Source organism: Cricetulus griseus, chromosome 2, assembly GCF_003668045.3.
Source record: "Cricetulus griseus strain 17A/GY chromosome 2, alternate assembly CriGri-PICRH-1.0, whole genome shotgun sequence".
Lineage (NCBI taxonomy): Eukaryota > Metazoa > Chordata > Mammalia > Rodentia > Cricetidae > Cricetulus > Cricetulus griseus.
The window spans coordinates 417,802,702-417,816,026 of NC_048595.1; the positions used below are offsets into that span (position 1 = coordinate 417,802,702).

The 13,325-nt window shown below is 42.4% G+C and overlaps 1 protein-coding gene across 1 annotated transcript in view; it reads right to left on the bottom strand.

The window, feature by feature from the left end:
* Positions 1 to 759: 759 nt before the first annotated feature.
* Mdh1b (malate dehydrogenase 1B) overlaps positions 760 to 13,325 on the bottom strand; it is a 37,269-nt gene continuing 24,703 nt past the window's right edge. The window contains exons 8-11 of the mRNA XM_027397082.2: positions 10,684 to 10,823; positions 10,342 to 10,393; positions 2,633 to 2,698; positions 760 to 945 (exon numbers count right to left, since the gene is read on the bottom strand). Coding sequence (XP_027252883.1) covers positions 908 to 945; positions 2,633 to 2,698; positions 10,342 to 10,393; positions 10,684 to 10,823 — 296 coding nt within the window. The 3' untranslated portion in view covers positions 760 to 907. The remainder of the gene's footprint in view (positions 946 to 2,632; positions 2,699 to 10,341; positions 10,394 to 10,683; positions 10,824 to 13,325) is intronic.

Below are 13,325 nucleotides of genomic sequence, written 5' to 3' on the forward strand. Positions count from 1 at the left end.
GGGCTTTCATGGGTTCCTAAGCAGCTTTTGTACAAGGTCCTCTGAATGTTGAAAATGGATGAGAACACTGATTTGAGTAGTATTGCTTTAAGGGAAGACTGTAATTTTACTTACATGGTGTGACTCTGGGGGTGGGGATATGCTTTTCCTTCAAAATCCATTTATTCAGACCATAGTCAATATTAACCAAACTATATAATTTGTTGCAAAGACACTTATACCAAATATTTTCAAAGGAAAACAGCCAACATCTGGGTATTTGGAAGGTGGGTGACCTGTCTAGCCCAGAGGGTCTCATGGAGTTTTGTAGTACAACTTCTTGTAGTTCACCACCATCTCAGTTCAGATGCCAACTACTCATCCTTTTGTCTCAGCCAAATTTGTTTGTATGTGGAGAGGGATAGAGACATCCATATTTATGGAGGGGGAGCGGGAGGGAGAAAGAGAGAGGAGAGGAGAGGAGAGGAGAGAAGAAACTAATAAGTGAACGAATCTGTTCTTTTTAGTTCTGGCCCAATCAGTTGAGGTGCAGTGCTAAGGACACGTGAACCAATTTGGCCTTTGTGTCTATGTTAAGAATGCCAGGTAGAAGTTGACCATAGTGGTATACACCATTAATCCCAGTACTTGGGAGGCATATGCAGCAGGTATATTTCTGTGACTTTAAGGCCCCTTGGTCTGTATAGTGAGTACCAGGATGGCTAGGTGCAAGGAAACAGGTGATGTCCAGGCAAAGATGCAATGATTGATAGCACTCTGTTGAGGTATTTGAAACAGCAATTAGCACATTTATTTTTGAGGGCATGCAATAATCAATAAAAATGGGACTAGACTGCACTAGGAGTTTGGGGATCTTCAGGGACACTCAGGGTTCTTAATTTATTCAACTCCTGTGTATTTGATCTGGTTAAATTGCTGTTTCATCCTCAGTTTTTCCCTCAGAGTCTGTAAAGGGAAGAAAACATGGAAGATGTAACGATCTCTAAAATGCACCAGTAACTTCTGTTTATGTTACCTCTTACCTTTGTTCCCCTCTTCTGGCATCCACCGGATTCCCATTCAGTTTGGCTCAGTGACTGAGAGGAGGCATGTGTGGGACAGATTCCGTGGTGAGAGAAAGCCACCAGACCATCACTAACCATTTCTCCATGGTAGTGTGAATTCTGCCTTCCTTCCTGACCTGGTTATTTCTGTGTGTGGGTCTCCCCCACTTAGGTCCCCATTCTGAACTGTGTGTGCAGCAATAGTCTCCTCATTTTCAACTCCAGGCCTTGCCTCTCCTCAGTGCACCAATTCTATTTCTCCACTGCCAGCTCATTCTAAAGCCCATCATGTTTGCATGTCAGAATACAAAGTGCACTGGGTTCCGTTTACTGGATGAATGCGTTACAAGGGGAGGTTTGAGTGAACATCTTGATTGGCCAGCCACATATCAACTGGTTTTCATAAGAAATAGGGAAAACTCAGCTCAATGCTTCAGCAAAGGGAATTCACATGCCTGAACACATCTCCTAGCTTATTCTATCATTCATCCTAGGGAAAGAATAGCCCTCCACACCGTAGTTTTGGTTGTTAAAGTGGAGAGATTCCAGGGAAGCAAACAGACCACCCTGAATCTCTGTACTGTGCTGTTGGGGGCAATTGTTGGGAGAGAATTACACTGCATGGAACCCTGACCATCTATTAACAATTCAATTTGCTAAAAAAGGCAAACTTATTAATGCTTTGTCTACCACTTGCCGTTTGTGGTTTATAAAACTTTGTATAACTTTTCGGAGGTGAGCTGATAACTCAGATCTGATAAATCCTTGGCAGTAATTAGAGAACCAAAAGGATCAGTGTTTGTAGCATGTTGGCTGCCATGGCCATTCTCCTCGTCTCCTATCTCATTCCTTCCTCTTTGGCACTTCCCGGTGGTCTTGCTCTAAAGCAAGCTGCAAGGTGTGTCACTTCCATATGGAGTCTCAGTTTAAGACAACAGCCTTTTCCTGGCCTCATGTACAATAGGGCAAGCAGCTGTCCAGACAGGTAACTGTGTTGTAACTCTCTGCTAACCTTCCATGAATGCTGGCCTCACAATGTAGGTCACTGGGAGACTGCCCAGGGATGCCCAGCTTCCTTCTACACAAAGGGATGCAGGTAAGAAAATGGCAAAAATGGAAGCACACTAGATGGTTATTTTATACGTTTTCTGTGTATGCAGATTTAGAAAACATACTCGCTTCTGTAGCGCTATTTTAGAGTTTTCTCCACCTACTTCTCAAAGTTCTCAGTGTCAAAGAGATTTCTTATTTGGGTCTCTCAGGCTCCCCATCTCAGGACTTTCTGAAGAGAATTCCCTGTTGTCTATTTTGGGCTTTGTAAAGGAGACTTAAGTAGAGAAAAGTGTAAAGGGTAGTACATGGGCCAGGACCAAGCTAAGATGTCTTGGGTGTTTGAGGTCTGACGTGAAAGCAGTTTCAGTGAGAAAGCAATTATTGCTGCTTTCATCCCCTCTCTCCAAGTGTTTCCAGGGCCTAAGGGGGAAACTGAGTTGTTACTGAACCCTTCGTAGCACCACCTCAGGCTCTACAGCTACATGGGAGCCCTGACGATGAGCGTCGCAGAAATAGTCACAGTTCCACTGACTCACCGTACAACTCGACTTGCTCTTTTTCTTCATTCAGGCCTACATTGGAATGTACGCTATCTCTATGTTCTGAAATGAAAATTTAAAAAGTCAGGGTTCAAATATAGTAAGCAGCTGTGAGATATTCTGAGTTAGTGTTTTTCGAACTTTGTGCCATGATTGACAGTAAAAACGGTGTGTATGTGTGTGTGTGTGTGTGTGTGTGTGTGTGTGTGTGTGTGTGATATCACAGCTCAGTATGTTTGTGCACATACAGATTAATGAAAAATTACCACAATACTCCAGATTAACCAATATTACTTTCCACAATACTCTTTTCTAAATCTCCTTTTATTGACCATTTGTTTCAAAAAATATTTTTTGAGACGGGATTTCATTTTGTAGCTCACGCTGGTTTCTGAATCTGAGTAGGGCTAGTTAACTACTTAAATTCTAGGATCACAGGCAGTATCAGGCCTGGTTTCATATGTGTGTGTGTTATATTAATTAGCATATATGGCTAATATATGCTATTGATACACAGATTAGGTTAATATGTTGTATATGCTGTTTTTAATGTGTGTAAGATTTACTTATCTTTTGTTTTTTCTTTCCTTTCTTCCACTCTTCCTTCCTTCCATCCTCTTTTATCCTGTCCTATCCTGTGCTGTCCAGTTCTATCCTGTTCTATCTTGTCCTGGGCTGTCCTGTTCTATCCTGTACTGTCCTGCTCTATCCTTTCCAAGTTCACTGAAAAAAAAATCTCTTCTTAACCTCTCTGCTATCAATTTTGTAATATTTCAATGGGGAAGTTCTGGTGATTGGAGTTCTCTAGTTTTTGTAAGAATCTCACTTGGCAGAACGGCTGAGTCCCTCAAGTTTTAACTAGCGACTTAAATTGGAATTACTCTAGAGAATATGTTCTTCTCTTCTCATCCCAGAAAGCAGACAGTTGCCTTCTTCATGACAGATTTTGCTGGTTTTCTCAGTTCTCTCAGGGCCTCAGTACACTCCAATTTCTCCTTAATTATTGCTTGATGCTGGTTGGCCTTCCTAGAAGAGTAATGCTCTACAGATTCAATCCAGGCTTCTTAAGCTCTGCTGAGGCTGGGACTCAGTTCTCTGGAAAGTGATGTGGGCTGTTAAAGACCTCCATAGGGCTGCTGAAATAACCAGGTTAGTTCAGAAGGCCTGACCTCCAACTATTCCATGCTTTGTCCAGCCATCCACCAGCCAAAGTGATAACCTTATAGCCAAACATCACATGACTCCTACACACTTCCCCAGGTCTGTTAGTCCATCTTGCATCCCCTGACCTAACCCAGATACCTTACTGTTTTGGGGAGCTATGTGCTTCTGACCTTGTCTCCATTGCCTAAACAGCCTATTTGCCATGTTCTTTTCCTTCTGGTAGATGCTTTTGGCAATCCCCTCTCTCCGATCCCCTTCAGTTACACACTTTTGTTCTAAATCACAAGAAGGAAGGATCCATCACCCTACAGCCCACCTCCTATGTCATCTGTTCTGGGAAGTCTTTCCTGACACTCTCAGACCACAGGGTACCCTCAATTGCATCCATTCTACCCTGGGCCTCTGTCATAGCCTCACCTTAGGATGGGAATGCCTGTGTTCTGCACCCTTAGCAGCTCATATGTTGACATCTGAACATTCCCATGATTATATTGAGAGGTTGGGCTCTGGGAGGTGACTAGAGGAGGATAGAGCCCTTGTGAATTCAGAATTACAGTCTTCCAAAACAGGCCCATGGGAATTCATTTGTGCTTGTCCTTCATGTAGAGACAGAGAAATTAATAAAACTGGCCACGACCACACACTGAATCTGCTAGTGCTTTCATCTCAACATGCCTCTTGAACTATGAGAAGTAATGTAACACGAAATGTAACCAGAGACAGATATTGGGGTTCAGGCTTCAAGCTGAAGATCAGAAAGCAGCTGGTCACTAGTTCTTACCTCTACCTCAGGCTGAAAGGACTGATCCTGTCTCCACGAGCTCTCACCAAGCCTCTGACTGCTGCCTCACCTCATTGTGGCTGATGAATGAAGGTCTGATAGTAACCACTGAAGACCCTGCTTCTGTCTTTAATACCTCTCTAGCACTGGGATTAAAGGTGTGAGCTCTGTTCCTCTTTTAGACTGATCCACACTCATGTAACCCTGGGTGGCCTTGAACTCAGAGAAGATCCATCTGCCTTTGTCCTCTGAGTCTTGGTATTAAAGGGGTGTGCTACCACTGCCTGGCTTCTATGGCTAACTAGTATGGCTGCTTTGCTATTTTGATCTCCAGTGGTCTTAATAAACCATAAACAATATATTCCCACAAAGTAATTTCCAGTTGTTTTGTAGAATAATGGCCAGAATAAGCAAAGACATCTCTCATAAGTGACTTTTTCCTCTTTGCTCTGTTATTTCACATGCTAAAAAGTAATCTACTTTTGAAAGCATGCATCCATTTGATGCGTTTTTAAACCACTTACCACCTAGAATAGCTCCTCCCTCCTTCCCCCTTCATCCATCTGTGATGTAACACACATATAACATGAAAGATATAGAAGCACAACCCGACATTGTTAACATGTACACTGCTGTATGGCAGATCTCTAGAACCCTTACAGTGCATGACCAATACAGTGCTGTTCCTGAACAAACACCCATTTATCTCTCTCCAGTCATCTTAGTTCCCAAGTAATTTTCAACACATGTTTAGGCTTTCTCCTTCATGTTAATGTATCTTTCCTCTCCTTCCGAGTCTTTGGATTGCCAATCATGTTTCCTACATTTTGATCTACAAAACCCTGTTTTGTTAAGCTGTTTAACTAATTGTGAATTGTGGCATGTCACAGGTTCTTAAGTCCTTTCCCTATGAAGTTTGTGTGGTGAGAACCTTTGTGCTGGCTAGTTTTATGTCAACTTGATGCAATCTCAGTCATTTGGAAGAGGGAACTTCAGGTGAGGAAATGCCTCCATAGAATTGGCCTGTAGGGCATTTTTTTTAAATTGATAAGTGATGTGGGAGGTCCCAACTCACAGTGGATAGTACTGCTCTGGGCTGGTGGCTCTGGGTGCTATAAGAAAGCAGGCCGAGCAAGTCAGTAAGCAGCATTTCTCCCTGGCCCCTGTATCAGTTCCTGCTCCAAGTTCCTGCCCTGACTTCCTTTGATGATAGACTCACAAGTATAAGTGCAAGCTGCAATAAACCATTCTTTCCCAGGCAGAGTTTTATTACAACAATAGGAACTCTTAACTATGACAACCTCCTTATTGTATTTCCATTGTCTTTCACAGAAACCAGTGAATCCATGGAGGTCAAGGAGTACCCTGTAGTTTGCTACAAAGATTTATTAGTACCTTTAAAATAGAATCTCATACAGCCTCTTGGCCTTTGGGCTAGGATCAAGTATAAAATATGATCTTATTTTTTAATATCCGATGAGGATTTTGAAGTTCTTAACTGTTTTATGGCTAACAGATGATTAGATTCCTTTCTTTGAAAGTCAGTGCAAATTCTTACATTGAAAGGAACTTTTTCTTTTTCCTCCCGAGTCTACTTACCATTCGTGGTCTTGCACTCATCCTTGTTATCATTTGTAGAGAAATCAGAGGCCCTTTGACTTTTTAAAAATTTAGTTTATAGTCTAAAGGCCAGAAAATTAAGGATTAAAGTAATTGAAGAGATCACATATGCCTCCTACATGATCTTCTCATTGGTGAATTTATAAACAGAGATCTCCAAACCGAGAGGTGCAATGCTCTTGTGCTTTTTGAAATATCTGGGACAGTGGGTTTCAATTTTTGGAGTGGATACAAGATCCAAAGGTAACAAAGTAAAAAGCAATATAGACCTTTGTTAATAAATAAATATTCAGTGTATATATGTCATATTCTTTCACAAGACTCTCTATAATCATGTATAGTCAGGAAATTTAGGACCAGTTACCAGTCAACGAATTAAATATAGGATGACAGTTTTGTAGCCCTTTCTAGAGAATGAAAATTACAGTCCTAGCCTGCCAAACCCAGGGCAGCAACCCAAAGGACCTGTAAATTTTAAGAATAAAAGAATTCAAGTTAAAAACCAGCTGCCCCTTGGACATCTACAACTGGAAGCCCCCACCTTTACTCTGCCTCTGAGCAATGTTTGTTTTGGCTCTGTTCTGGGGACTTGATCATCAGCTAAGCTCTGAATTCCCCAGCCTCACTCTCTGACCACAGTCCACTAAATCTTCCTTGGTCCAAACCAATGGCCTTCTGCAAGTTTCTTTTTACTACTTCGTTCTGAAAGAAAGTAACCATCTGAGATGGTTCAAATGTGTACTAATTGATTCTTAGATATGTTGAATATCACCTCTGGTTGAATTTGGAGAACTTGAGTGCTAGTAGCTTTTCCTTCTGTGTGTAATATAGACCCACCAAATATTGTCTATCATTAGTACAGTTATTTCAGCCTCATTGCCTTACTTTCTTCCTCTTCAAAGGCTAAGCAAAGCAACAAGATTGGGCTCTTCCATTCCCATTTTCAGGGCTGATGGCCCGAATCACCTCAGCAACTATTTAAAGTCCAAGTAATAAAAGGGGAAGAATACGAGAAAACGGAAAAAAAACTTTTGGTTGATAATTAATTCTTCCAAATAAAGTCAGTATGAAAAACCTCAGAATAATTTCGGGACATGGCATCAAGTTTCACATTTCTCAAAAAATGGGATGGAAATACACATTAGTATTTGGGGGTATGCTTCACTTCTGCAACCAGGCAGCTGGGCATCTTTTTAGGGAATCCTACAACCACACGTTGGACATTTATGTTTTGGTCTCTGACTTCCGTTGAACTCCCTGTACCATTTCTGTATGATTTATCTCAATTTTAAAATTAGTTAATCCAATGCTGCCCTTCTTCATGATGGTCTATGACTCTAGGGATCTGGACCTGCCTCCTGCCTTGTTCTGTGCTATCCTTGCCCACACAGATACCTCCATCTGCAACAACCATGCCCTCCTCCAGACTTAACGCTGGACGTGCTCCTGGTTTAGAACTGACCCTGTGTTCTGTCTTGAGGACTCATCTCCTCACTGTCCTCTAGCTTCATCCTCTTCCTAATGGTGGTTAAATATTAGCACCCACCTATCTACAGAGCCACCCACTTCTTTCTATCTTTGGAAATGCTTTTCCATTTTTTTTTTGATATGTGATGTCCACAAAACCTAGTCCAAAAGAATAAGAGACCATGGGTGAAGAAGCTTCCTTCTCTAGTCACTTGTGACCTCTTCCTAGAGGTCCCCATATTAACCAGTAATGGTTGTTGATCCCTCCATATCAACCTATCCCACCTATACCTCTCTTATGCTTAGAGACATGTGTCCATTTTTCAGTAGACATGTTCACTTACAGGATTCCTGAAAACCTGCTCCTTCATCTCTATGCTTTACCTTAATATGATTGGCCAGTCATTTTTATGACAGCACACATAGCAAATGCCAAGGCAGCAGAGGCAACCAGTTTAGGGACTCCAACTTACCCAAGCTGTTCTTAGGACTGAGATCAATGACTCCAAATTTCTAACACACTTGGGGCTTCTCTTCCAGGGAATTATAGTCCTAAATGATATGTCCTAATGCCAAAACCTGTAGGCACTGTGTGTGTGTGTGTGTGTGTGTGTGTGTGTGTGTGTGAGTGAGAGAGAGAGAGAGAGAGAGAGAGAGAGAGAGAGAGAGAGAGAGAGTGCCCATACATGTGTATGTGTGAAGGCCAGAGGCTGATATCAGATGTCTTCCTCAATTTCTCTTTACCTTATTATTTGAGGAATGGTTTCACTGAATCTAGAATTCACTATTTCTCTCGCTTGTCTAGAAAACACCAAAGATCCTCCTGTCTGTGCCCCCACTACCCTCTCCATCCTCACACTTAGCTGGCAAGCACTTTAGCTATTGAACCATTTTCTCAGCCCCAACCCTTAGCATATTCTAGTCTCCCTTGGTCTTTTCTTGTCCTCTGTCTCAGACTACCCTGTCAAATGCAAGTCTTTCAAATTTAGCTGTACCTCTCTACTGCTATGGCCACTGCTTTATTTGTTGTTGCTGTTTTTTTTTTTTTTTTGTCTGCTTTGTTTTGCTTTTCAAGGCAGAGTCTCTTTTTAGAGCCCAGGATGTCCTGGAACTTACTATGTAGACCAGGCAGGCCTCAAACTCACAGAGGTCTGCCTGCCTCTGCCTCCTGAGTACTGGGATTAAAGGCATGTACTATCATGCCTGGCCTGGCTGAGAATTTTTTTTTTTTTAATGGTGAAGAGAAGAAAAAAGGATAGATGGCAGCACTTCCTCATAAATTTGTGGTTAGAGAAAATGTAGATGAGAAATGTTGATATTTACTGGATTTTAAACAAAGTTAATCGAAGTAAATATATTATAACATGTTAAATTGTGCTTCCCAAAGACACATTGCAGTTCTATCTGTCTGTACTTGTAACCCTGTTTGTAAACACAGACTTAGCAAGATAATCAATTTAAAATTCAGTCTTATGGGGACTAAAGAGATAGCTCAGCAGTTAAGAGCACCTGCTGCTCTTGCAGAGGACCAGAGTTGGATTCCCAGCACCCACATGGAAGCTCACAACTCCCAGTTCCAGGGAACCCAACACTCTCTTGTGTTCTCTGCAGGCTCTTGCACATACATGGTACACATGAATTCATGCATGTATACACATATACCTATAATAAAAATACAAATTTAAATTGAGCCATATTGCAAATTTAAATGGAGTCATGTTGGATTAAGACAGGTCCTAAATGCAATGACTAATGTCTTTGTGACTAGTTTATTGTAATTTGTTATATTAGTTCTAGAAAACTGGTAAATGTGGAAGTTATAAAAATTTGAAATGCCACAGTATTCCAAAAATGTGATTTCTTTAGCATTTTATGCATTGTTTCTAATGACGTGCTGAACTTAGCAGTTTACTTTGCTAACAATTAAGTTTAAAAATAAAATATGGATTCTAATTATCTAATAGTATATTAGTAGTAATTCAATTATAACAAGCATTTCATACCCCCCCTCTCTTTCTCTCTCTGTGTGTGTGTGTGTGTGTGTGTGTGTAAGCATTACATGCATATGTGCGTGTGAATGCAGATGCATGGGCCTGGCCATGTGTGCACCGAGGTGAGAGGAGGAGGCCACACCTTATCATTCTCCACTTTGTTTTTTGTTTTTGTTTTGTTTTTTTTTTTTTAAAAAACAGGGTATCTCACTGAAATGAAGCTTGGCTGAAAGCTAGCAAGCCTCAGAGACCTTCCCTCTCTTCCCTGCCCAAACGTTGGGGTTTTAGGCACATGTGTGTGGCCACACTCCCTTTTCTGTGTTAGCGCCAGCAGTTCAAACTTATGTTTGCACAGCAAGTGCTCTTATCTACAGGCCACCTCTCCAGCCAGGTAGTACATTTTAAAAAACAGATTTATTTTTATTTTATGTGTATGAGCATTTACCTGTGCATATATATGCATAGCTTATGCATGTCTGGTGACAAAGGAGGCCAGAAAAGGGCACTGGATACCCTGAAACTGGAGTTGTGGATGCTTGTGTGTCAGCAAGTGGTTGTTGAAAATCAAGTCTAGGGCCTCTGTAAGAGCAGCCAGTACTCTTAACCAAAGCGCCATCTCTACAGAACCCTGTAGTACCTTTTTTTGGCATCAGCTCAATGAGACAACCAATTTCTGAGATTACCTTCTTTAACTGGCTGGAAAGTTAATAAGTCTCCAAGTGCAACAAGTTTCTCCTGTTGAAAAATTTATAATCAGAGAATTAAATGACAGCAACGGCTAAATCATTCTTTATCGGACAAATTCTTTGATTATCGGTTTAAAACAAATAAGTATTTTTAGCATACTGAAAACTATAAAACTAGGTGCATAACATGCATTTGTTATATTCTCCAAACCTTTGTTGCTTTATGGTTCTCAGGAATATGATGTAAATTGAGCCCCGAAAACCATGCACTCCGTAGCTTACAAAACCATTTTAGGATCATTATCAAAGCCAGCTCCTTGGCAGGCCCTCTGCTGTTACCTGAATCAGATCATCTGTGAGCCTCTTTATTATCTGTTCACTCAGCGAAATGCCTTCGAGGTCTGTAAGAACCTCCCAAGTTCCATTCTCAAATTTCACAGGCATAGAAAAGACGACCCCTTCGGGAATATCAAACTGACCTGTAGGGAGCACAAACAAGGTGAATCATAGTAAATTAACTGAAAAAAGGACTGAAAATGACACTCATAGTACATGATTTTAAGAGAGTGCGCGCACATGTGCACGAGTGAGTGCACGCAAACACACACACACACACACACACACACACACACACACACACACACACACACACACACACACAAGAAGGCCGGCACAGAGTGTTAAATGCCCTGGATCAGGGGTTACAGGTGGTGTGAACTGTGTGATATGGATACTGGGACTCAAATTCTGGTCCTCTACAAAAGCAGGAAGTACTCTTAACCCTTGAACCAGTTTGTGATTTTTTAAAAAAAATTTATTTGAATTAGAAACAAGATTGTTTTACATGTCAATTCCAGTTCCCTCTCCCTCCCCTCCTCCCCTGCTCACCCCCCCCCATAACACCCTACCTATCCCATACCCTTTCTGCTCCCAAGGGAGGGTGAGGCCTTCTATGGGGGGGGGGGCTTCAAAGTCTATCTTGTTCTTTGGGATAGTGCCTAGGCCAACCTCCTTGTGTCTAGGCTCACGGAGTATCCCTCTATGTGGGATGGGCTCCCAAAGTCCATTCCTATGCTAGGGATAAGAACTGATCTACTATAAGGGGGCCAATAGATTTCTGAGGTCTCCTCACTGACACCCACGTTGGTGGGGTCTGGATCAGTCCCATGCTGGTTTCCCAGCTATCAGTCTGGGGTCCATGAGCTCTTCCTTGTTCAGGCCAGCTGTTTCTGTGGGTTTCTCAAGCCTGGTCTGGGCCCCTTTGCTCATCATTCCTCCTTCTCTGCAACAGTGTTTAGCTGTGGGTGTCTGCTTCTACTTCCACCAGCTGCTGGATGAAGGCTCTAGGATGGCATATAACTCAGTCATCAATCTCATTATCAGGGAGGGCATTTAAAACAGCCTCTCCTCTGTTGTTTAGATTGTTAGTAGGGGTCTTCCTTGTAGATCACCAGACATTTCCCAGTGCCTGATTTCTCTTTAAACCTAAAATGTCTCCCTCTATTATGGTATCTCTTATCTTGCTCTCCTCTATTCTTCCCTAAACTAAACCTTCCTGCCCCCTCCTGTCCTCCCCACCCCTCCTCTTCTCCCCTTCTCATTCTCCTAGCTCCCTCTCCCCTCCCCCAATGCTCCCAATTTGCTCAGGAGATCTTGTCCCTTTCCCTTCTCCGGGGACCATGTGTGTCTCTCTTAGACTCCTCCTCAGTATGTGATTTTAAAGGACAATGGTGGTGCTAAGTTTCTGGGATTCATATCTGACTAGCACCGGATTGCCCATTCAGTCTTTAATGGACACCTGTCCTAGTTCTGACCACTCTGCCTTCTCGCTCATATCCAGGGATTAATGAGGTCTTTCTTTTTCAAGCCTTGTATATAATTTGTGCCTGTTTCCCATAGTTGTTCCATGACTCTACAGGTAACCCATGAGCCTGAACTATTTGTCTAATCTGCCTTCCACTCTAGCTTACTGCATGTCCTAGTTAGTGTGATGAGACACCATGACCAAAAAAACTTTGGGACGAAAGGGTTTATTTGGCTTATATTTCATCATTGTATAAACTGATGACATGACCACTCCATGGTATGATTAAGGGGAAGATTTTTATTATAGATATGGGAGAGAAAGAATACCCAGAGACATATGGAAGCATCTAGAGCAGAGAGAGAGAGAGAGAGAGAGAGAGAGAGAGAGAGAGAGAGAAGCAGTCTGAACATGGCCAGCAGACTGAACCTGGCCATGAGAAAAGCCGGAGGAGAGCAGAAAGACAGAGAGAGAGCAAAGGGGAGAAACAAAGAGAGAGGGGGACATAGAGTAGATAGATAGATAGATAGATAGATAGATAGATAGATAGATAGCAAAAAATAGCAGGGTTATATGTATAGAGCAAAAGGGTCAGCCAAAGGACACATCCTGACTCTGAGATAGTTCACTGGCCCTGAAATGAAAGCCAAAAGGTGAAAAAGGGAGAGTGAAAGAAATACACACTGGCCCTGAAACCAGAGCCCAAGAAACACTCTGCCCCTGACTAATTCATCACGAAAACCAACCAATCCCTGGGCACAAAATCCAGCCAATCTCTGAGCTTGTTCAAGTTCAGGGATTGAAATCCAGCCAATTCCTATCCTGAAAATCTTGACCCTGGAAAAACTCTGCCCCTAAGCACTGTATCTGTTCAATTTGGGGCGGCCTTTTCCCACTCTGGCAGAGGCAGCCACTCTCCTGGATTCCTCCCACCCAGTAAATCTCTTGAATGACGTTTGGGTGATGACCTTCTTTCCCCTGAGTGGAACAGTGCAGGAGCAGAATTGCAACATTTCTGCAGGGAAAAGAGCAGGGCAGAGGACAGAGGGCAGAGGACAGAGGGCAGAGGGCAGAGGGCAGAGGGCAGAGGGCAGAGGGCAGAGGGCAGAGGGCAGAGGGCAGAGAGCAGAGAGCAGAGAGCAGAGCAGAGCAGTAACAGCTCTCTGGGAGAGGAGCA